Source organism: Propithecus coquereli, unplaced genomic scaffold (assembly GCF_000956105.1).
Source record: "Propithecus coquereli isolate 6110/MARCELLA unplaced genomic scaffold, Pcoq_1.0 Scaffold156, whole genome shotgun sequence".
Classification (NCBI taxonomy): domain Eukaryota; kingdom Metazoa; phylum Chordata; class Mammalia; order Primates; family Indriidae; genus Propithecus; species Propithecus coquereli.
Window position 1 is genome coordinate 6,961,621 of NW_012140080.1, and position 23,562 is coordinate 6,985,182.

The following is a 23,562-nucleotide window of genomic DNA, read 5'->3' on the forward strand; positions in this document are numbered from 1 at the left end:
GGAAACAAAACTCCTTGCTTCTTTTCAACCAGACATTTATACCAGGACCTTAAAAATAGCATTCTGAAACCACTGGCATTTGCTAACAGTTTTGTCTGCGTGACCAACATGTCATTCTGGAGCATTTTGTTTTTCCCTTGCATAGCGGTCGCACCACATCTGGCCCAGAGGCCTGCTTTGTGGTCCTAAACCAACTCCCTACACTGGGATCAGTTCCTCCCTATAGAAGCCAAGGGAGGCTGCCTCCTTCTGGGGGCTCCCACTGGCCTATGCTCCACCTGGGTCTTCTTCCTCTGGGCCCCCAACCTCTGTTCCCAGGCTTACTTCATGGGGCTCAGGCAGAGGATATTTCAGGCTTGGCTTCCTTCCTGACAACCTCAGACTAAACTGAAACCTCCACGTAGGCTTAAATAGTGTCCCTTCTGTGCTCCAGGAAACACTCTGGCCTGAGGCTTTGCAAGGAGCCCTTCAGGGTCCAGTGGAATCACTCAGGTTATTTGCCCCTTTGTTTGGGGCCTCAGGTGCCTAGGTTGGAACTAACCACACATCTTTGTTCTTCCAGAGAACATTCTCAGTATTCATCTTTGCAAAGCCTGCTCATCAGCCTCCCCTCTCCCTCTCTCCTTCTTACCTTTCCTTCCCTATTTCCGTTTAGCACTACCCTCCACACCTCCATGACCTTCTGTCCCCTTAAGCAACCATTCTCTTATGCATAATCTATATCTTTTTCTTGTATATGTTCTTGCTAAATGTGTAGTGTTGTTCTGTGTGCATGTATTTTTACTTGGTGTAAATAGTATTGTGTTATATATCTCATTTGGTTTCTGACTTTCTCTACCCAGCACCATGTTTTTAAGCTCCATTTATGTTGCTGGGAACATCTGGTCTTTATTTCAGGTTATTTGTGTGAAGCCATGGTCACAGGGTAGCTTTTTCAGAGACCCTAACTAGGAAGGATTCTCATTTAAATTCAGATTCTTATTTAAATTCCACACTTTTTTTTCAGGCCAAAGATAACTCTGTCTGCTTTTCAGTGGATTAAATCTCCAGGAGTTTGCCTTGTGCTGTGGCTGGTTCTCCTCTAGGGGAGAAAAGGAGGCTGTAGAATAAGATACAACGTATGTGTCCTGGGAATGTTGGCTTTTGATACTATGCTCCACTCAAATAGGCCCACTCTGGCACGCTCCTCTTGGGAGCCAAACTCATGGAGCCGAGGCCTTAGCTACTCTCTGGAGTCCACTCTGCTCAGATATGCCAGCGCCATTGCCTTGGCATTGTTTTTTCTTGGGTCCTTCACCTGCGTGTTCCGGGGAATGCAGTGGCAGTGGGTGTAGTGGCGAGGGGCCCTCGGCCAGCTGGGAAGTCACAGGCTGGTGCTACCAAAGACTCAAGTGGGACCCTTTCTGGGCCCGGTTGCCCTGTATTAGTCCATTTTGTGTTGCTATGAAAGAAGTAACTGAGGCTGGGTAAGTTATAAAGAAAAGAAGTTTATTTGGCTCACAGTTCTGTAGGCTGCACAAGAAACATCGTGCCAGTGTCTGCTTTTGGTGAGAGTTTCAGGGAGCTTCCTATCAGGGTGAAAGGCAAAGGTGGAACAGGTGTGTCACATGGCAAAAGAGGGAGCAAGAAAGGGAGTAGGTGGGGCCAGGCTCTTTTAAACAACCAGCTCTCTTGTGAACTAATAAAGCGAGAACTCACTCATTATCATGGTGAGGGCACCAAGCCATTTGTGAGGGATTCCCCCGCCATGACCCAAACACCTCCCACCAGGCCCCACCTCCAACACTAGGGACCAAATCTCACATCATGCTCCAACTGTGAGATGACTACATCTGGAATATGGCTTAGTGTTTGTTCTGGAGGTCCAGGGGAGGCAGGATGGAAGAATGTCTAGGAGTTGCCTGAGTTTTTACCCTGTCTTTGCCACTTTTCGTTTGCTTGACTTGGGGCCAGTTACTTAATTCTTCAGCCTCAGTTTTCTCATCTGTAAAGGGGGTAATTATCCCTTCATAAGGCTGTCGAGGGGGTTACATGATAAAATCCAAGTGGTCAATAAATGTAAGCTACAATGGTGATGATATGCTATTATTATTATTTTATCAGGTGTGGTTACATTTTCTTTTCTAATTTGTGTTTGTCCTCTTCATGTTTGTCCTCAGGAGGATGAACTTGCTTATCATGCCCATGTTTTTTGTGAGGAATGTGTCTGAACTAGGCTTTCCTGGGCCTAGCCCAATGGCTTAGGCCCTAGGCACTTGTTTCAATGCATGTCCATGTGTGGAACTTTCTAGTGGGCCAGTAGCTAAGTTCTGCCCAACAGCATCCTTGTGGCACGACCAGAGAGAGATTGTGACAGGAGTAAGGTCTGTCTCTTTCTGCTTTCTTTCCTTCTGGTGAAGGCCTGGGAGCCCCAAAGCAGAGCTGGGATGAATGGTGGAGGAGCTCTCCTTTCACTAAGCCTTCTCCAAAATTATCAATGTCCACGGTGCTCGATCACTTCATAGTCTGTTCTCCGTGAGGCATAATGCAGGAATCACATGTCCATGGTTTTCTTTCAGAGGATGTGGAGGATGAGATGATAAGGGAAGAAGTCATCTTGTGCCCAGTCCCATCAATACTCAAGCTGCAGATAGAGTCAAAGCCAATCGACCTCTTAGTAGCAAAGGTAGGTGTCAACTTAGATGTGTAAGAGACTCCCACGTTCAAAGAGTCTTGATTCAAATTGATGAGGATGATGTGATTTTGATCTTCCTGGCCTGATCCATCTCATCGTAATCTCTTGGTCATTGTTGAAATGGAAATTTGGGTGTGATGCAGAAGAAAACTTGAACCAACAGTGCGGAAAACTGTGTTCCAGTCCTGGCAGCTCCCTTTCCCTCTCCAAGACAAAAGGTGAGGGAGGAGGGTGTACCCTCCCCATGCAAACATTTCAGGACCCAGTTCTTTTACTGGCCCAGAGCCGTTGTACCTCATCCCTAATGGGCATGGCCAGGGTGGCCTCACCTTCCCTGTGGTCAGAGGTTCCTGCGGAATGGAATGTCACTCTTACTGTCCTCCCCTGGCCTTTAACCAGGATCCAGGAGGAAAAATAAAATTCCTGGGGACACAGCTGACCTCCTCTTCCACCTTTTGCATATTTACTCTGCACACTGATCAAAAAGTAAAAGATTTTTGTAGAGATTTTTGTCCTTTCTCTCCCTTCTCCCTCCCCTCGCTTCTTCTCCCTTATCTCCCCTCCCCTCTCTTTCTCCTCCCTCTTTTGAAGCCACAGAGGATCACACACGTTTAAGTGGCCCCAAACCTGGTAGTAGGTGCTCTAGCCTTCCATAGCCACAGGGCCATGATGGCCAGAGCACTCCCATTTGGGGAAGGGCCCTTAGAGGCTCCTCAAGACCACCCAGCAGTAGCATCTCCAAAAGCAGCTGGAAAAAGTGAGGCCCACAGAGGGAGAATGAAAGCCCTGGGCCCTTGGCCTCGAGGGCAAGTGGAGTCCAGGTTTCCAGGCTCTGTCAACCATACTGTCCCTGGCTGGGAGCTGTCATTCTGTAGGTAAGAGAATGGAGATGCGGTTCAGCCAGAAAACCCAAGTCTACAGTTCCTAGGCTCTCAGGAAATTCAGTTCAAACACACAGATGATTATAGTTGGCACAAGAAGGGAACCAGGCCTTGACAGATGAATGCGTGCATCCTCTCTCTTGTGTGCCACCAGCCCACATTTGATGGCACATGGACAATGCTTCTGTCACAGAGATTTTCCTTACACTTAATAAAAGGAAAAAAAAGAACTGATTCTAGTGGAAAATAATCTGAGTCTCTAGGAAAGGTCTGACCCAGCGAGGGGGTGCAAGGAGGTGACTACAGAATCTGCCTCTTGGTCTTGGGGCTCACTCGAGTCTTCAGAGACCCCCTCAGATGTAAAACCATGGCAGACAGAGAGGGCAGGCCCTCCAGGAGGAGCTAGCAGGAGAGGCTCTGCCTTCCCACTGAGGGCCTGTCAGTGGGGAAGGGATTGACCATTTCTGGGGCTCTGTGGGTGGTGCTTAGGTTAATGGGAGACAAACAGCTTGTTATGAGCTAGAAATCTGGAGAAGACAAAGCTGTAAAAAAATGGAGGAGCTTCCTTGGCAGGCAGTGCGAACCCCTTCTTGGGTGGTTGGGGTGCTCAAGCAAAGTTCGTGGGGTGTCATAGAGGGGATTCTTACATGTGGTAAAGGGTTGTACTAGAGCAGGAGTCAGCGTGCTTTTTCTATGAAGAGCTAGATAGTATGTTTTTGGCTTCACTGACCATGCAATCTTTGCTGCAGTGCTTCAGCTCTGCCCTTGTGGTTTAAAAGCAGCCATAGACAATATGTAAACAAATGGGCATTGCTGTATGCCAATAAAACTTTATTTACAAAACAAGTGGGGGGAGTGGATTTGGCCTGTGAATCATAGTTTGCTAACCCTGTACTAGAGCAGTGGTTCTCAACCCTGGCTGCATAGTGGAATCACCTGGGGGTGGTATAAAACTATTGATACTGGACACTCACCCCCTGCAATTCAGATTTAATTGGCCTGGCATGTTGCCTGAGCATCAGGATGATTTTAAAGGGCTTCCTAGGCGATTCTAATGTGAGGTCAGGTTTGAAAACCTCTAGTCTTTCCTGTGCAGGATCAGAGGATCTCCAAGATCCTTTGCAAAACTAAAATTTTGTGTTTCAAGGTCTCTGTAAGGAGCCTACAAAGATTTTGGCTCATGTCAGCACAGGCTGGTTTGGTTTAAAGATATTCCATAGGTAATATCCTCAGGGTTGAGTTTCTGTTTCCTCAAATATGAGAAGAATGGGCTTGCAAAATGAAAAGAGATAACCCTATTAGAAAACGGACGGCGCTGCTAGAATTCAAGACCAACTCCTGTGGGAATATTCACACTGAGCATTGTATTGTTGTTTGCTTTTAAAACAACCAATGGAATTCCCTCTTCTTTTCATAGGAAATAAAGACCCTTCTCTTCGGTTCCAGCTTTTGCTGTTTCAATGAAGAATGGAAACTTCAGAGTTTTTCCTTTAGTAACACAGCCTCGTTAAAGTACGGCATTGTGCAGAAGAAGGCAGGTTGCTCTTAAGTTTCCCAGGGCCCTTTCTGCCAGGCATCTCATGTAGTGGTGAGGGTGCCTCCCAGTTTGGTCAATCCTTTGGGCATTAGCTGGGCTATCCTGGGCTAGCCAACCCCATATATGCTGAGTTGTCACTGGGCACAGCCACACTTCTTGTGTGGCCCATGGAGCGAGAGCTGGGAAACAAGACCCTCTGCTTTGGAGATGTACATAATGCACATGGATTTGAGGAGCACTTTCTGTGAGTGGTGCACGATGCTGGGATGTTTAGAGAGAGGGGGCAGGAGGAGGCCCTGAGTCTGGTTGGGGGCATTGGAGGGGCCTTCTTAGGCCGAGCATCAAGAAATGCACAGGATTTTTCAGGTAGAGCTGGAGAAGGGGCACTCCAGATAGGTGGCAGCATGAATGAAGGGGAGGCTGTATGAAAGTCTAGGGACTACGGGAAAAAGCAAAAAGATCAAGTATGTGGAGCAGGTGCTTGAAGAGGAGGCTGTGATAGAAGCTGGGCAAATGTAGGTTGATGGTGGCAGGCTTCGAATGTGGCTTGCACACATTTCCCAAGTTATACTCCTTAAGGGCCAGGAGATATATTAAACGCAGGATCAAAGAATCAGCAAATGAACAGGGCAGCTCAGCCAGGTTCCATTTCTCAAGTCCCAGGAGGCTTCCGACCCCACGCTACCTGAGGAAGAGCCCTAAGACCACCAGTTTCTGACTGTCCCTCGTGTAGCCAAGCTCAGCCCATCTTCTTGCACCCCCACCTCCTTCTCTGATGGTCCTTGAACCTGGATGGGCACTGTTAGTGCTGTTTTGTCCCACTGGCCTTTGCTGATGTGTCTTGGGGCCTGGCCCTGCGCTAGGCCTTATGATGCTTGCAGGGGTGGGCTCCTCAGGGAGCCTTTACACTGCAGGGTGGGAGGGAGAGAGACATGCCTAGCGGGGTGCTGAGGCAGGCCACAAGCTGGGCATAAGAGAGCTCACATAAGTGTAGGCTGCCGAAAGACTAACTGGCAGCTGAGATGGGCAGGGAAACTTCCTGGAGGAGGAGGCCTTTAGGATGGGTCTGAAAGGCTGAGTAGACAATTAATACCCTCAGCCTGTGGACATAGAAACGTTTCCCTAGATGCAGGGAAACCTATGGTGATGTCCTGAGCTTCACACCTGACTCGTCCTGAAGGGTCAATTTCCTCCCAACACACATTGAAGATCGGCCCCCTTTTTTTTTTTTTGAGACAGAGTCTCACTGTGTTGCCCGGGCTAGAGTGCTGTGGCGTCAGCCTAGCTCACAGCAACCTCGAACTCCTGGGCTCAAGAGATCCTACTGCCTCAGCCTCCCGAGTAGCTGGGACTACAGGCATGCGCCACCATGCCCGGCTAATTTTTTCTGTATATTTTTAGTTGTCCAATTAATTTCGTTCTATTTTAGTAGAGACGGGGTCTCGCTCTTGCTCAGGCTGGTTTCGAACTTCTGAGCTCAAACAATCTGCCTGCCTCAGCCTCCCAGAGAGCTAGGATTACAGGCGTGAGCCACCGCGCCCGGCCCAGATCGGCCCCTTTTTTTAGGGTAGGCACTGGGGCCTTGTCACCCCCTCTCTGTGACTCTGGGTCAGCGCGTTATGGAAGCAATTGTTATGTCAAAGACAACATGAGGGCCATGCCATACAGCAGGAGCCTCGTGATCTGTAACCTGTGGGCAGGGGTTCCTGGGCCAGTTCTCACTGGCAGTAACACATACCATTCTTTGCAGGGTGGTCCCTGTGGGGTCCTGGCAGCTGTCCAAGGCTGCGTCCTACAAAAACTCCTGTTTGAAGGAGATAGCAGAGCCAACTGTGCTCGGTAAGTCAGTGCTCCTTCTGGCAATATCTTCTTTTCCCAGGGCTTCTCCATAGCGTCCAGAAAAAACAAGGAAGTGTGTGTGTTCCCTGATATTTCCTGTCTTCTGCAGGTCAAGAAAGGAAAGGGTGATGGCAGCTGGTCAGGGCTTGTGCTGACCAGTGTTAAATGGACTTGTGTACACTTGTTTCCAAAAGCAGGGAGGGCTGGTCATTGGTGCTCCATGTGGTAAGGGGCTGCTGGAATGGTATTGAATCCAAGTCCATCCCATCAGAAGGCAAGCTGCCCGAATCCCTTCCACCCCTGTGTCAACCTGCTGACCCTTTGACTAAGTGCAGGCCTCCACCCCCTCCCCACACTGTCTTCCTCTCTGCCAACAGCCGTGACTAACGTTCCAGGCAGCCTCACAGCACACTGCTTCCACTCCTTGCAGCCATTCATTTTCACGCTGTGTTTGCACTTGGGCGCCTCGTTCTCATTCTCATTCATTCAGTACACATTCCTGGAACCTCTTTGTGCAGGCACAAGTGACACAGGGAAAAATAAGATGCATGTTTTCTCCAGAAATGCTCTGTGAGGTTGAGAGACAGAGAACCATAATCCTACACCATAGTTGGTGCCACGATGAAAGGCTTGGCAAGGTGCTGGCCGGGACTGCAGGCCGGCAAGGCCTCCCTGAGGAGGCAGCCTGCTTCCCTTCCCTGCCCAAGTGCCTGGTTACCAGCTTGTGCTGGTCACCCTTGGAGCTGCAAACTTCAGGCACTTGGTCGTTTTTTTTTTTTTACACTTTTAGTTGAAATATAACATACATACACAACAGTGCACAACTCATATGTGTTCCACTTAATGATCACAAAACCACCATGAACTTAGGTTCATCACAGCCATGAACTTATTACCTAGATCAAGAAAGAAAATGTTTCAGTACTCCAGAAGAATCCTCCTGCTCCTGCCTGGTAGGTACCCCCATTCTTCTCCCTAAAGTTGTATTAATAATTAAATGGATTTTAAAACCATAGCTTAATTTTGCCAGTCCCTGAACTATATTGAAAGGTATTTATTCTTTGTCATAAGCATTTCAGAGCCTTTTAAAAAAAAAGCCTATGTGCTACCAAGACAACAAGGCCCCTTCCCCACGTGTTCATGTTCAGACTTCAGGGAGAGACAGTATTCGCTAGGAGAACGTCTAGCCAAGCTCAGTACACAAATGAAGCACATTCACCAGCATAGACGATTTTGCTTTAGACAAGGGCCAAGTGAAGGTAGCTTCTCCTGTGTGGCGTCTTACAATTTTTCTAATGGTTTTACCCAATAATAATCAAATTATTTCCTCTCAAACCACAGATGTTAACCATAAACATAGCAACATAACATTTCCACAGCAAGATCTCACTCACCTTGTCCTTATTCTTTTCTTTGCCCCCCTCCTCTTCACACCTGGGTCTACCCATAGTCCTCTTGTCTGAGCAGGGTTGTTCCCTACTGCCTGCTCTCCAAGTTCTGCCTAGCAACGTGCTAGGAGGCTTGAGTTTAACGTTGTGGCAGAGACCCTGCCATCGGCTCTCCCTAGTAGGATCAACATAGTCCTCTGTGCTCAGGAACACTCCTGACTGGGTAGAACTTGCTAAGAGGGAGACCTCTGGCTGTCCTCAGAGGGTGCAGGGATTCTGAGCACATATGGACCGCCTGCCTATGTTCCTCCCTTGCATTGAACAAAAGCATGCAGAGCATACTGACCAGGTTCTTAGTGGGATATGGGGCTGAATAAGATGGATACAGCCTTGCCCTCATGGCACCAATGGTTGAACAGGAGAACATATGGACGGGCAGTTATAAGGGGCATGCAGGATGCTAAGAGTTCACTGGGACGCAAAAGCGTCAGGGCAGGCTTTCTGGAGGGGTGACATTTAAATCTTACTGAGATCTGAAGGATGATCAGAACCCCTGATCCCCTTCATGCACATTCTTGCACACTCCTGTTCCCCACTTTCTAGCAAATATCCTTGAACTCCTTCCTGGGCCCACAGGCCTGTGTGCTCGGGCACTCTGACGCTGGCTCCTCCCACTGCTCAGAGGCCATGTCTTCATGGAGGCCCTTCACTGACCTCCCCAGTTAAGATAAACCCAGGCCCTACCTCTAATAATTCCACTCCCAATTGGTGCTCTTGTTCATTGGTGTCGCTACCTGTCCATGTCTTCCCCCAGCCCCCAGAGCACAAGGCCCATGAGAATGGGGCCTGCTTGGGCTGTCTGGTTTACAGCTGGGTCTCTGGCATCCAGCCCAGTGCCTAGTCCGCAGAAGAGGCCCTTAGAATTTTTGTTGAATGAACGCATGGACAAATGAATGAGTTATCCAGACAAACAGGGAGGGGAGGCGGAATGGTATTCCAGTAAAGAGAACAAGATGTGCAAAGGCCTGAGGGCAGGGAGAGGAGTGAAGGGTTGCCTGGGGTGGCCAGGGCAGTGTTTGGAGGGGCAGGGTGAGACCTGGGGCGGTAGATGGGTCAGGGCCAGGCTGCCAGAGGGGCCTTGGGCACTGCCAGATTCTCGAGTCGAGTCTCGGCCTTGGCCCTTGTGGGAGATGAGGTGTCTCCTAACCCGTTTCAGTCCAATGTCCCTTTAGAGTTGCTGTTCAACTCCAGTTTTGGACTTCTGGGGGAAGTTGTGGATGATTTCCCAACTGTCAGGAGGAAGTTTTTCAGTTGCTTCCAGGAAGGGCTGATTCTGCTCAGGCCACAAGGCAGGCTTGGTTCCTTGTCACCCACCCCACCCCACTAAGGGGATGTGAGAGCTTTTGTATGCCCCAGGCCACACCCTAGTGGGCAGAGTTCTGTTCTCCATGCCAGAGAGGAGAGCCAGGGCTTGGAAGGCAGAAAGCCATCCAGATTGAGATCCCAGGGCGGGCTCTGGTTGAAAGAAAACTGTGCCAGGCCATGGGGAATAAGGTTCTCCACCTCCCGTTGTCAGCCAGGCAGGCTCCTGCCAAGGGTAGACTGAGGCCCTCATTTATATTGACAGGTATCTGTTCAAGCACCTATTAGTTTTGCCAGGGCTCTGCTGGGGGGAAAGGGGAAAGAGGAAATGCAACCTTGGCCCTCGGTGGTGCCCTGTCTGCTAGGACCCTGAGAGAGGAGTTGGGCTAGCCTGGATGGAAGTCTCTCAGCGGCCAGGTCTGTGTGTGTCTGCAGGCCATGGATGGTGGGGCTGGGCCGTGAGTGTGGGAGCAGGAGAGAAGCAGCTGCTGGCCTGCTGGGGGTTATGTTATGTGCAAGGGTGTGCCTGGTGGGTGGAGCTCGACTGCAGGGGAGGCTGCCTGGCTGGACCAAAGGAGGTCTGTGCCATGGCCAGGAGAGCTCAGCCTGCTGCCTTCTCCAGGGAGCCTGGAAGGATTCATGGTGTAGGAGAGTGACCTCCCCTTTCTTTGGAGCCCTGCAACTCTGGGCGCTGCTTGTAATTGCCCCCTCTTGCTCCTCTACCCTCTGCTGCCCCCAGCACAAGGGTGCTGTGCCATGCGGGTGGAGCATAGCAGGCTGGCTTTCTGCTCCCGCAGACCTCATGGCAGGCCTGAGAAGCCCGTTATTCACACCCAACTGGGAGGGAGGAGTGGAGAGCTGGGCTCGGTCACCAGGGCTCTCTGAAAAAACCTGAGGGGACTTAGGAAGAGGTGTCTCAGCGTGACAAGCTGAGGAGGTCCCAGAGACCCTCTCCCCTGACCCCAGCGAGGACTCCCCTCCTCCTGGTAGTAGTGTACCATGGGCAACAGGCACCAGATGCCCTCCCCACCCTTCCCATCCTGAGTTCCATCCTCCCACTCCCTGAACCTGCCTCAGGGGCTGTAGGTAGATAGGGAGTGGGAAGGGAGAACCCTCCCAGGGACAGGTGAGGACTTGGGTCAAGCAAAGACCAGGGGAGCGAGGGGCCTGTGCTTGAGGCCAGGAGAAGAGAAGGGAGGTGGAGTGTGTGTTGCTGCTGTGCTGAGGCCCTACAAGTCAGAGGCCACAGAAAGTCCTCCTTGCCAAGTGGGTGGGTCTAGCCTGTAGGTATTGATGCCCAGGTGGGAGGGGGTGGTGGAGGGTGCTGAGGAGAGCACTGGACCGGGTTGGGACCTGGAGTACACTCCTGGGGGAGCAGGACCTCACTTTCTTCATCTGTGAATTAGGAATAGTAATCTCTGGCCTGCCTAAATTGGACTCGGTAAGAAAGTATGAAGTCCTTTGTAACTATATTCAAGGGCTGTGCAAGAAAATAGGACCATCGAACTCAGCCTGTGATGGTACAGATGGGGAAACTGAGGCCCAGAGAGGGGAAGATGCTTGCTCAGGGTCACACCTGGCAGGGTTGAGACTGTCACATGATGTCTGTCTGTCACACCAATGCTGCTGTGCCCTGCAAGAGACAGGGAGCAACAGGGGTCGTGGGAGGCCAGAGGGGCCACTGCAAGGAAGGCTGAGGGCCATGAGTTTTAGACATTCCATCGCTGGACACCCATTCAGACTCTAGTGACCAAGGGGGGACTCTGTTCATGAAGCGCTTCTCAGCAGCACCTCCCTTTTGCCCTACTTTAGAAAAAAACCAGTGCAGAAGAGTATGGCGAGTAACATAGCAAACACCTGGGGAGCCCCTGCCTCACGTTGGCCGAGGGAAACACTTGGTCGTTTCAGGAACCACCCTCAGTCCCCAGCTCCTCTGGTTCCATTGACTTATTTATACATTTTGTATATCGATTGACTGGGTTATTGATGTTCCTGTACTGGCTGTCTATGCTTGGTTGGGTGTGAGGCTTTAGCATTGCCTTTTGACTCTGAAATTCCAGGACTTCGTAAATGATCCAGCTTTAAAAAAACCAAGGCGAGCGCCTCTGTTCTCTTGAGGAACACCACATGCCATGCATCTGCAGCCGGCGAGCTCTAGGCCCCCGGAAAGCTCAGGACCTGTGTGCTCTGAGCCCTGTGCTTTCCTCCTTCCCCCCATGCTGGGTCTGTAGGCCTGGGCCCTGGAGGCCCCCTCCTCAAACTCTTCCCCACAACTGATGGGGAAATAGTTCTGTGAAAGCAGAATGGAGGATGGGCTCGCATCCTCCAGGGAAGTCATGCTGAAATAAAGGCTTCTTGGCAGCGGCAGTGTTTTTTCTGCAGGACTGTCTGGCTTCATTAAGACTCATTCCATCAGGCCAGCAGCCGGCCTCTCCTCAGTCGGGAAGGACAGAGCTAGGTGGCAGGACTCGGTGTTTTTCCACTTGAGAAGGGAAGAGATGATGAGTTCTTATTCATCCTCAAGGACTGGAGAGAGCCATGGACCAGGAGGGGCCCACAGAGGCTGGTGCAGATCTGAGAGTCGGGGATGTAGGGAAGTCCTCATCAAATTTTCACTTTCCTTCTGGAATTAGGCGATTCGAGGCCAGAGGAGGAGGGGCCCTTGCCCAGAGCCCCTGTGAACAGTGGTAGCAGAACCAGGCTTGGCATCCAGGTCCTGTGGCCCCAGACCAGCCTTCTTCCCACCCCCTCCCACAGCTTTTGAGAAGGAGCAGAAGGGGTGTTGTAACCCGCCTCTGCTCATTGCCAGCTCCTCCCTGAACTGTCTGTAGACTCAATTCAAGTGGGCACATCAGAGTGAATAGGTGAGGCTATTTTGAGATAATTAGGGTAGAAACACCTCTTTAATCTGAAACATTTGGATAATTTAGGCAAAAGCAGCATGTGTTACTCCCCAAGATAATTTATTCCCCCATCCCTAGATAAATGTCTTTATTCTGAACTTCTCCTATGAAGAATTTGACTCTTTTTTTTTTTTTTTGAGACAGAGTCTCACTCTATTACCAGGCAGTGGTACCATCATAGCTCACTGTAGCCTCAAACTCCTGGGCTCAAGTGATTCTCCTGGCTCAGCCTCCCGAATTGCTGGGACTACTGGTGCACACTACCATGCCTGCCTAACTTTTTTGTTTTTTGTAGAAACAGGGCCTCACCATGTTGCCCAGGCTGGTCTTTAACTCCTGGCCTTAAGAGATCCTCCCACCTTGGCCTCCCAAGCTTCTGGGATTACAGGTGTGAGCCACCACACCTGGCCTGGAATTTGACTCTTAAAGAAACTTCTCTTGGTTTAAGAGTCTGGCCAGGTGCCAGCCTCCTGGGAGGAGTTTGACAGACATGTGTCTGACTGATCAGGCAGTGCAGGACCTGATTGTCATCGGGGTTCCGCTTGTGAAGGCAGGCACTGAGCCCTCTGGTGAAGGTCAAGTCTAGGTGACTCAGGCACAACAGCGCTTTCCTCTGTTGTCATCTCGGGGCTCTTGAGCAGCCACACAGCCCTGTCTACACTGGGGCAAGTTAATGACAGAATGCCAAGGCCAGAATGATGCTTAGGGAGCATCTGACCCAGTGCCCGCATTTGTAGGTATGCGGGGAAGTGAAGGCCAGGGAGGGCAGGAGCTCCCCCAAAGCCTGTGAGCCAGGAATGCAGCCCAGGCCTCTTAGTTGTCTGGCCATTGCACTTTCCCATCTCTGCTGTGTTTTCTGGAAAGCTGTGTCTCAAAAGAGAAAGATGGAGAAGGCCCAGGGAAGGATGGAGAGACTGGCAGAGTTACTAACCAGAAGCCAATTGAAAGAGCGAGGCCTTATGCACAGAGGACATGGAGGTTTAGAGGGGCTGTAAGCAGAGCCTGTGAGATGGGGGAGCCAGGTCAGGCCTGGGAGCAAGATGTCTCGATTGTGTTGCACAGTGCTGAAAAGACAGGATCGAAGGAAAGGGGATGTTAGTTCCTAAAACCAGTGCCCAAGACAATTGGTTCTACTTCCCCAAGCTCTCCCTCCTTCCTCAATGTTTATTTTTTCCAATTTTTACTAACTATATATATTAGCTTTTGAAATCTTATTTGTTACTATACTGAGCAGCTTCCAACTGGGAGGATTATCTGCTTCAGTAAGTTAGTGTGGAACACAGTGTTTGAAAGTTGTCTCCTTAATTGCAAATACAGAGCTTTTCCAGCATAAGTGTTTTGGGCAGGGAATACAACCCAGGCATAATTTTGCACAGGTCCTACCCATGTTAAGGGTTTAGCTAGGGAGCACTGGTCATACTTGTGGTGTAGGAAGACCCTCCTAAGCCCCTGCTCCCCGCTACCCTGTGAGTATGTGCAGTGGAGATTGGAGAGGGGGTGAGCAGCAGCAGAAATGGTAGCGGGACACTGGCTGAGGCCGCTAAGCTGAGGGCAGGACATCCCAAGCCAGGACAGGGGCAGGGGAGGAGGGGTGGGAGGTACTCAGGATGTACGAGTGGCAGGACGTGGCCCTCATTTGGACGAGGGCAGGGCATGAAACAGGAGCCGTGTGGGGTGATGGAGTCCACATCTGTGGGTTCTGAATCCAAAGAGATAAGCGTCCAGTCTTTTCTCCTTTATCTGACAAGGTCTGCTTTCCAGACCCCCCCAGTCCTTGATGTGGCCTCTCTTGAAACCTAGAGCAATGTTTTCTCACCGTTGTTTTCATAGTGAATGGTGACCTGGGCCAGTGCTCCCAACAGCTCGGGCGTCCGGTTTGGTGATAGCATGGTTAACTATTTCCTCCGAGGAACACGATGGTCTTCCTGAGACTAAAGAAGTATCAGGCAGTCTACTGTTTTATTTTCTTAAGTGCTTGAGTGCATGTTGCTTGTCTCATTGCATTTGAAGGATTTCCAGTGTCAGGGACTTAGTATCACTTTCTTATCAGATGTTGGGAATTCATTTCCCCATTGTGATGGCCCAAGTGAGGACTTGATGTTTTCATAAAGACAATAGTGATTGGTACCATTGAACGTTTCACCGTGTGCCAGGCACTGGGCCATGGACCTTACAAACATCCTCTCATTTAAAGCCATGAGGGAGGTGCAGTTGTCATTGCCAGTTTACAGATGGGGAAACTGAGGGACTGCAGTGTTTATTGCCTCTCATCTTAAAGTCTTTGGACCACAACAGCCTGGCGTAGATTGCTGGCTCTGTGTCCCAGGCCCTGGGCAGTGACCACATGTCGCCCAGCACGGTGGGCTATGCCCTGGTCTCCTGGTTTCCCTTCTGCCCTGGAGAGGAGGGACATAGCTCAGTATGGGGCTCAGGTATTATTCGGTGATTGAAAGATTGAAAACATGGAACCCCCTCCTCTGTATTCCTTTGAGCCCCACAGGGTTTTCATTAAGACCTTTTTTTATTAGGAAGAGAGATTCACTCAAGCTAGCTTTTATATGAATTTTTAAAAAATTCACAGGATCTCGGGGCAGGCAAGAAATAGGGCCCTAAGGAGCCCTGGAAATGTGAAATGGGAAGAAATGTCTGTATCTGGCTATTTCCCTCTGCCTTCTTGTTCATTTTATGCACGAGGCACCTCTATGTTACCATTTTTATTGTAAGAGAGCTGCCCGTCGTTTTCAATACTGCTCACTGCCTGACCACCTTAAACCCTTTGCTCCCAAGACTGCATCATGGCACTCTGTCCTCACTCTGCCCCTGCCTCTTTGACCCTCCTCCCCCTTCTCCTGACACCTCAGAGTTCCACAGGGTTCCATCCTTGGCAGCTACCTCTGCCCTTCCTCTTCCTCCCTCTGGGAAATCTGTACCCAGCCCCAACTCCTGTGCTGGGCTTTACGTGTCCAACAGCTTTACCTGGGGATCTGCATGCACCTCAAGCTCAGTAAGTCTGAAGTACAGCTCATCATCTGCCACCACTAGCCATCTCCCCCTACCCACATACTCCTTACGTCAGTCGGTGGCTCCACTGCGTGCCCACTAAAAACACGGAGGTTGTCATTGAATCCTTCCTATCCCTCCTCCCCACGCCCTGGATCTAAGTATTCCACAAGTCCGGCTGTTGACCTGTCAGCACCTGGGAGTGAAGAGCCTGTACAAGTTGGTGTCTCCAGAGGCCCAGATACGGGCATGGCCACAGCCATGGCAAGGCAGTGCCCTGCAATTGCCTGAGATGGCAGCCTTCCGAGCATGCCTGGGTTGGGCCTATCCCAACTCACCGTCCTTTCTTACACATACTGCTGGGCCCACCAAGCCTCTGGGGCCCCTTTACTCCTGTGGGCACTTTCCTTAGCTTCCTCCTCCTCCTCCAACCCTGCCTGGGGCCCTCCCTGCAGGCTCCTCCCTCAGCCCTCAGCTGCAGAGCCCCTCCTCCCCAGGCTCTGCCTTGGAGTGCCTGGACTGCAAGTGGCCCCTTCACAGGGCTGGAGGGTCTCAGCCTTGTGTCCCCATGAGCCTAAAAGCATTCACTTTCTTGTCCTCAGGGGGATGCAGCCTTCAGATGCCCACAGGACCCGCTGCCTCACCCTGGCCATCGCGGACATTGTGTGGCGGGCTGGGGGCCAAGAGAGAGCTGTGGTCACACTGTAAGTTGTTCTGAGGGCTGTGTCGCTACTGCTCAACCTCTGTTGGCATAGCGGCAGGCAAGCTGGCTGTGTGTGTTTCTGTCTTGGGGCCTAAGGACCATATCTGCATGCCCTCCAGTACCCAGCCCTGTGCCACATGCTGGGATGAGCCCAAGAGTCAGCCTGATGTGCTGGGCAGCCCTGGATTGGGGGAGGGGCCCAGGCCCTCCACATGGCTGTGATGACCTCCCTGGGCTCCAGTTCTCATCTTGGAAGGGAGTCATGTTTGCCTGCCTTCCTCCTGGGGCACCCTGGGTAACCCCTCTGAGAAAACCTCTGACCCTCGCAGCCAGGTCCCCTCTATATTTCTCTGATCTGGAGGCCTCGAAAAATAGCCCTCAGGTTGAGCCAGTAGTGAGTGACTCCACCGTACTGCTCTTCCCAGTCCCCAGAGCATGCTCCCGTTTGCTCTGTCCCTTGGTCCCCATGCTATAGAGCAGGAGACTCCGAGAGGTGAGCTGGAGCCTGGGGCCTGGACTCCATCGCTCCCGACCAGCGAGGTCTCTCCCTGCTGCCTCTGTGCGACTCCACATAACCCACATGGGTGGTGCGCTGGCTTTCCGCCTGACGTGTCAGAGTGGGGGCATCACTTTGTCCCAGCTGTGGCTAAGCGTTAGTAAAGGGGGTAACTTTTGGGGCCAAGGCCCACACTTTGGAGGGTACATTGGTCACCATAGTGTAGTGTTTAAGGGAAGGGACCCTTAGAGGCAGACTCTCAACACTGTTGCTTATTGGCTGTGTGACCTTGAGCAATTGACTTAACCTCTCTGTGCTTCATCTGTTTACTCATCTGGAAAATGGGGATGACAATAATGATAACTTAATAGGGTGGTTATAAGAAATAAATGAGTCAATATAAAGAAATGATATGTGATAAATGTAATATCAGTTTAAATCATTTTATCAATATAAATAGATGATAATAATAAATGTGCTTGCTTAGGACAATATCTGGCATATATTTAATACTAACCCTGGCTCTTAGGATCTGCAGGGCAGCCCTGAGAGCAGATGAGGCAGGAATTCAGTTTCTCCCTGTCTTATATATTAGGAAGCAGAAGCCCAGAGAGGGAGAGAGACAGTGTCTGGTCCAAGGCTACACAGCAGCTAATGGCACAGTGGGCCCCAAACCCAAACCCTCCTCCTAGTCCCTGCTGCATTGGGCTGCGTACCCACTGGGCTCTGTGTCAAAGATGCTGATGGCATAGCGGTAGGGAGTCTCAGGACACGGGCCCAAGTTCCTCAAGTCAATGAAAATGACAGGCAAGGCGGCATTCCTCAGTCTGGAAATAAATTTGCCATTTGTGGGTTGGAGTCAGGGCTTGGGTTTGGTTATTCCAAGCTCTCCCTCTGCTGTCTTTTCCTTACTTTTCTTTTTCCTCCCCTGCTAGCAGAGTTCTCTTAGCGGGTGAGTTCAAAGTGGGGAAAAATGAGAAACCCTTGGCTCCGTTCTTTGCTCTGGAGCCACTTTCTTATTTGTCCTCATTTAATGACACATGTGGTTTCACCGTGGCTGGAGGGCACATCTTCTCTCTATGTGCAGGACTCATACACCTTCCTTTCCTTTTTAGGGCTTCAGGAACACAGCAGTTCAGTCCAACAGGGAAATACAAAGCAGATGGAGTCTTAGAAACAGTACGGCTTTCTGGAAAATTATCACGCAACCTTTGGCTTTGTTTGGGGACTGTCTCCTTTCATATAAGTAAATCCTTCCCTAGCTGGGGATGGGCTGGCTCTCCCTACAGCCCAGGCCCACAGAATCCTTGCCCTGGGACGGGGGTGGGGGCAGACGTGGGGTGGGTTTGGGATGGGCTCTTGCCAGAGCTGGCTTTATATAAGGCCAAAATGCCAACTGGCTCCCTGTCACCTGCGGGTGCAGAGCTGCAGTTCCACCAGCAGTCTGTACATCATGCCTCTGGGCTAGGCCCCAGCCTCCTCTCTGTCCTCCTTCATATTTCTTTAGCATCTTCTCTAGGATTGTCGTGGGAGGATGTTGGGATGGGGGCGGGATGGAGAGGGAGAAGAAGTTAGAAAGTGGGGGGGATCTTGATAGCATGGAGCACCAGCCATAAAACCAGACCCAAGTAATACAAAGTGAAGGGAAAAATGAGAGACATACACTTTTGTATTTTTGAAAATATGAAAACAGTGAAGTTTTTCAGCCACCTCTTGCCACCTCTTCACTGAGAATTTTTGCTTTAATTAATTAGTTTCATTTGACCTATGTTTAGGCACGTGTAGCCCTGTGGCCCTGTGACCTTAATTAAGGGTCTCACGTTGTTGAATGTTTTTCTAAAAGTGTTTTTTCCTGGCCTGCCTGAGAAAGCAAAGGAGACTCATAACTGCTGCTTCCCATTGGGCTCAGGATACGGCCTGTTGGGCTTTGACCTGGCCTGGCTGTTGTGATTTGGATGTGGCAGCCGCCCGACATGCCCTGACCCCCAGCCTCTTTTCAGATGTCAACGACTAGCCCATAGGGGTGCAGCCCTCCCCTGTTGGGCCAATGCCTGATGCTGGATCCTTTGCTTTAGTCCCATGATGTCTGGAATCCTGAGGTCTCTCAAGGTAGGCCCAGGGCTGCTGCAGGGCAGACTTACCCTAGAGACCCCAGCTGGGCTGGGCCAGCCTTTCAATTGCACACAGATGTGAGTGTGCTGCTCAGCCTGGCTCTGGAGGACACTGCTGTCTGATGCAGGGACATTGCCAAGTGGGGTTTTGTAGCCACTGAAGCCAGGGCAGCAGGAGCTAATCCAGGAGGGGCTCCATCCATGGGGGCTTGGGCAGCTCATGCTGTGTTTGTGTCTTCTCAGCTCACACTCCACAGTTTGACCTGCTATGAGGAGCTGGTGACTTTTCTTCAACAAAGCATTCATCAGGTATGAACAATGGTTTGTTTTATAGGCCATGCATTACTAGCCTTCTAATTGCATTGTGAAAGAGATGCTAGTGCACTGGAATTGGCCTTTCCCCTTCCCCCAGGAGGAGACAGAGAGGGTGGGAAAGGGCTGGTACTGGCCCCCAGGTGGTGGGCTGAGGACACGAGGGTGATTTTGGCTGGAGAAGAGTGGACTTGGTGGCAAGGAGTCCAGTCTCTGCCGTTGCATCCTTGAGGGCTGGCCGTGGAGACAGGCTCAGGGAGAGCCATAGCTGGGGCTGCAGAAAGCAGAGCTGGGCCGGGTGGGGTTGGAATGAAGGGGAAGCAGCTTGTAGACAGTGGTCACGAGAGCTCTCCGTCCCAGCGGAAGCAGCTGCCTCTGGAAATCATAAACTCTTAGTCAGCAGAGTAGGTCCTAGGCCTGGCGGTGTCAATGGTGGCAGGGTGTGATGAGAAAGTGGCTTCTCAAGCTGGGTTAGAGGGCTTAGCAGTGTCGATGGAGACCCGACCCTGCTTGGCATCCCTGGGGAGGCAGGGCTGGTCTAGGCTGGGACTGGGAGCCCCCAGTCTGCTGGAGGAGAGCTGCGCATCCGCTGCAGGCTGTAGGCCAGGGCCAGGCAGCATCAGAGTCAGAGGGCTCCCGGAGTTCAGGGTAGGGCTGTGGCATCACAGGCTTTGTGGAGAGGGGATTGCACATCCCAGGGGTACAGAACATGGTCTCTGGAGCCAGTCAGCCTGGCCTGGGATCTAGGTTCACCCTTTAGTAGCTCTACGACCTTGGGCTACTTACTTAGTAGCTCTGTACCTCAGTTTCCTCATCTGTGAAATGTGGATAATAATACTGGTGCCTCCCTCAGAGCACTGTGCAGGATGCCTGCAATACTGTGCTTGTTTGGCCTTCTCAGGGATTGCTAGCTCCTGCTGTGGGTGTTAGGCTTGCCGCTGTCATGGTGATTTAAGGGCAGCCTTGAGGTGGGTTAGTGGTAGACACATGGAAATGGGGGGAAAGCCTCATAGTGGGGGGCTGTGCAAAGTGAGCCAAGGCCAGGCGGCCCATGATATGATCTCTGAGATCCCCAACTGCAAGGCCTCACGATTCTAATGTCTGTGTGTCAGGATCAAAGCAAAGAAAGGGCATTTGCTTTCTCTTCTGGGGTGTGGGCAAACCTCTGGGCCTCCCCTTGGCCTTTCCTTCAGGCTTCTGGGTGTGGGATCTGCTCTTTTAGGCCCCAGGGAAGGCACTGGAGGATTTGGTGGTCAACTGGGAGGGTAGGAGAACTTGCTGGATGTGGAACCAGGCCTAAAGCTCCCGCCACCAGAGTACCCTCCCCCGGCACTTTTCCCCAAAGACCCTGAGGGTCTGGCACAGCCCTGGGAAGTGCCCAGGTCCTGACAGCACCAGATGTCCTTTGGGTAGGAAACGGGGCATGCCCTGAGAACAAGGGAGGCAGGTGTGAGGTCAATGTAGGTGCCAATCCTCCTGAAGTCCTTTCATCCCAGGGCTCTTACCTCTCATGAAGACTCAGCCCATGGAGGGCCACAGGGCCAGGCACACAGGCACAGATTAGGATGACTCCCTTTTTGCATGGGTTGCTCTGTCCATCCTGCTGAGGAAGTGAGTGGGAAGGGAGCCCTAGACTGGCTGTCACTTGCTCCCTGTCCCTAGCTCTCTCTGGTTCTTCCTCAGAATAATCCTGCAGGCTGTCTGCTGATGCTATGTGTTCACTGTTTGGCCCAGGGTGGCCAGAAGGCCTGGAACAGGGGCCTGGGGACCTCCTCTGGCTTATTCCTTAGTCACATGTGCCCTTGGGAAAGTCACTGGGCTTCAGTTTTCTCATCCAGAAAATGGAATATATGGCAGTTATCAGATAACTTCCAGCTCTTCACTCTCTAACCGTGGTTCTCAAAGAAGAACCTTAAACATATGGGGAAACATGTTTTCTAAATCAAGTACCAGGCAATCTGAATCAGCAGAAAGCAGACCTACTAGTAAATTCAGAACGTGTGAGAATATGACAGTCCACGTGAGAGACGAGCAGAGTCTGATGGTGCCAGTGTGCAGGGTTTGAGCAGGGTGGCCAGGACTGCGGGCACCTGTGCCACACAGGTGAGCAGAGCGTGAAACCACCATGTCCAGGAAAGGGAAGTAACTGGTGAGTCTGCTAGGAGCCCAAGGAGGGGCCTGAGGGTGATTGCTCGAGTGACCCAAGGTTCTGAGGCTTGTCTCTGCCCACTGATGGCCCTGGGTGGCCCCTCAGCACCAGGCCTCTGTAAGCTTGTCTGTAAGGTGGGGCCTCCCGCTTGGCCTGTACCCCAGGGTTTCAGTGAGGCCTAAGCAAGACAGTGACTGTGAAAGGGGTTCAGAGAGTGGGGTTTGCTCCAGGGGAAGGGGCTGCCTTTTTTCAGTAAGGCCTGTGGACTCAAAGCAATCCCCCTCCTTGCCCGGCTTTGGTCCTTGGTACAGAGGGTCAACATTTGGCCCTCCTCACTCTGGAACGCAGTGTTTTCCCCCGGCAGTTTAATTTGTTTTTGCTGGAAGCAGTTGAGCTGCCTCAGCACTGCCCTCACCAAATTCATTTTTCATGGCCTGGGCCTAAGAGGGGTTCCTTGTGCCAGGCCTGGAAATGCACACTGAACCATCTCTGCCCAAAATAAATAGCCTCCTTGCCGTGTTTTCATTGCCACTCACGCTCTGGGCGAGGTGTCTGGCAGGCCCCTGGCCAGCTCAGGGATACCTCTGCCTCTGCCTGCCATTGGAGTTCCTTGGTGGGCTCAGTTCTCTCAGCGCCTCAGAGCAGCGCTGGAAGAATGGCCGCTTCTTCCTAAGTGGCACCATTTTTCCGGACCCTAACAGTGGTTTCCGGCCCAGTTGCCTTGTCTGAGCTTGCCTTTCAGTGCAGGCACATTGCCCTGTGGTCTCAGTGTCTTGGCAGCTTGAATTTGATGAGATAATTTTAATAAAAGTTTTAAAAAACAAAATGGAATATTGATACAATTCAGTTGTGTTCTGGCTAGAGCAGGAAGCTCCAAGCAGAGTTCACTTCCCCACCCTCTGCAGAGGGGCATGTTCAGGGCTCAGGGCGAGGTCTTCTTGAGGGTGACTGGGGGGCATTCTGGCACAAAGAGTAATAATAGTTAAATTTATAGAGAGCTGGGGCGTGCCATAGGCTTCTGTGTCTATTATGTCACTGCAGTCCGACAAGGAGGTGGGCATTACAAGCATGGCAGAAAGGGAAGCAGACCACAGACCAAGGAAGTACCGTGCTTCCCCATGACAATGTGTAAGTCCATGGCAGAAGTAGGCAGGCATTCCAGAGGGCGAAACTGAGACAAAGAACCCTTTATGACGTCCCCCAGGGAAAATGAAAGTCGTGGCCGAGTAAGTAGGCTTTTTACAGAAGGGAAAACAAGGCAACATGCAATTCTGTAGCAGAGCTGTGATAAAGGGCTGGTGGCCCAAGCCCTCCCAGGCCTGTGCTCCCTGTATGGGGACATCAACATTTGCAATTGTCAGAGCACTTCCACAGACGACGTCTCGTAGAATGTACACCGTATGCCAAGGAAATTGGCCAGATGGGTCCTCGCGGTCCTGGTTTTACAAATGGGGAAGCTGAGGGCAAGAGAAGTGAAGTGACTAGCCTGAGATTGCAGAATTAAGATGAACTTGATTTAAGATTATTATTGATTCGTTCATTCCATTTCTACTTCCACAAAAAGGACTTGAAGTTGCTTGTTAAAAAAAAAAAAAAAGACATCCCTGGGGCTCTTCTCTGCTGCTGCATAGTCAGCTCGTTCTCTCCTGCCTCTGGGCCTTTGCATGTGCTTCTCCTCTTGCCTAGAGCAGTGTTCTCTTCTCTTCTGATTTCTGCTTGTCCCTTAGGTTTCTGTTAGACATCATTTTCTCCAGAAAGCCTTCCTTGGCACTCCCTCCCTCCCTCCCTGCCTCCCCAAGCTCTGAGTCTGTGTTGAAGTCCTCTCCTGTGTGTTTCCAGAGGAGCCTGCATTTCTATCATGGCAGAGCCCCTTCCCCAACCTCTATAAGTTGCTTATTTTTTCTTCCCTGAAGTTACTTCCCCCAAGAGAACAGATCCATGTTCACCTTGTTTACAGTCTTAGTACAGGCTTAGCAGGGAACATCCTCTTGGTACAGAAGTTTCACTCAGTAATTTTTTGTTAATGACTAATTGAATTACTAGATAAAAATAAAGATTATATTTTGAGAAGAAGAAAGCATAATTTTTTATCAAGAGCTTGAGCTGCAATAGTTAACATACTAGAATACCATATGTGGCTCTGAGCTTCCTGGCAGCCAAGGCAAAAATGGAAATATGGTAAGTTATAAAATTCTCAGGAGACATAA

The 23,562-nt window shown here is 51.0% G+C and overlaps 1 protein-coding gene across 1 annotated transcript in view; it reads left to right on the top strand.

Annotated features, from left to right (window-relative positions):
* The window catches only part of FAM188B (family with sequence similarity 188, member B), a 110,624-nt gene that overhangs the window by 50,655 nt on the left and 36,407 nt on the right, over positions 1 to 23,562 (top strand). Inside the window, exons 7-12 of the mRNA XM_012640718.1 lie at positions 2,559 to 2,665; positions 4,973 to 5,089; positions 6,843 to 6,931; positions 16,187 to 16,288; positions 17,899 to 17,962; positions 19,138 to 19,203. Coding sequence (XP_012496172.1) covers positions 2,559 to 2,665; positions 4,973 to 5,089; positions 6,843 to 6,931; positions 16,187 to 16,288; positions 17,899 to 17,962; positions 19,138 to 19,203 — 545 coding nt within the window. The remainder of the gene's footprint in view (positions 1 to 2,558; positions 2,666 to 4,972; positions 5,090 to 6,842; positions 6,932 to 16,186; positions 16,289 to 17,898; positions 17,963 to 19,137; positions 19,204 to 23,562) is intronic.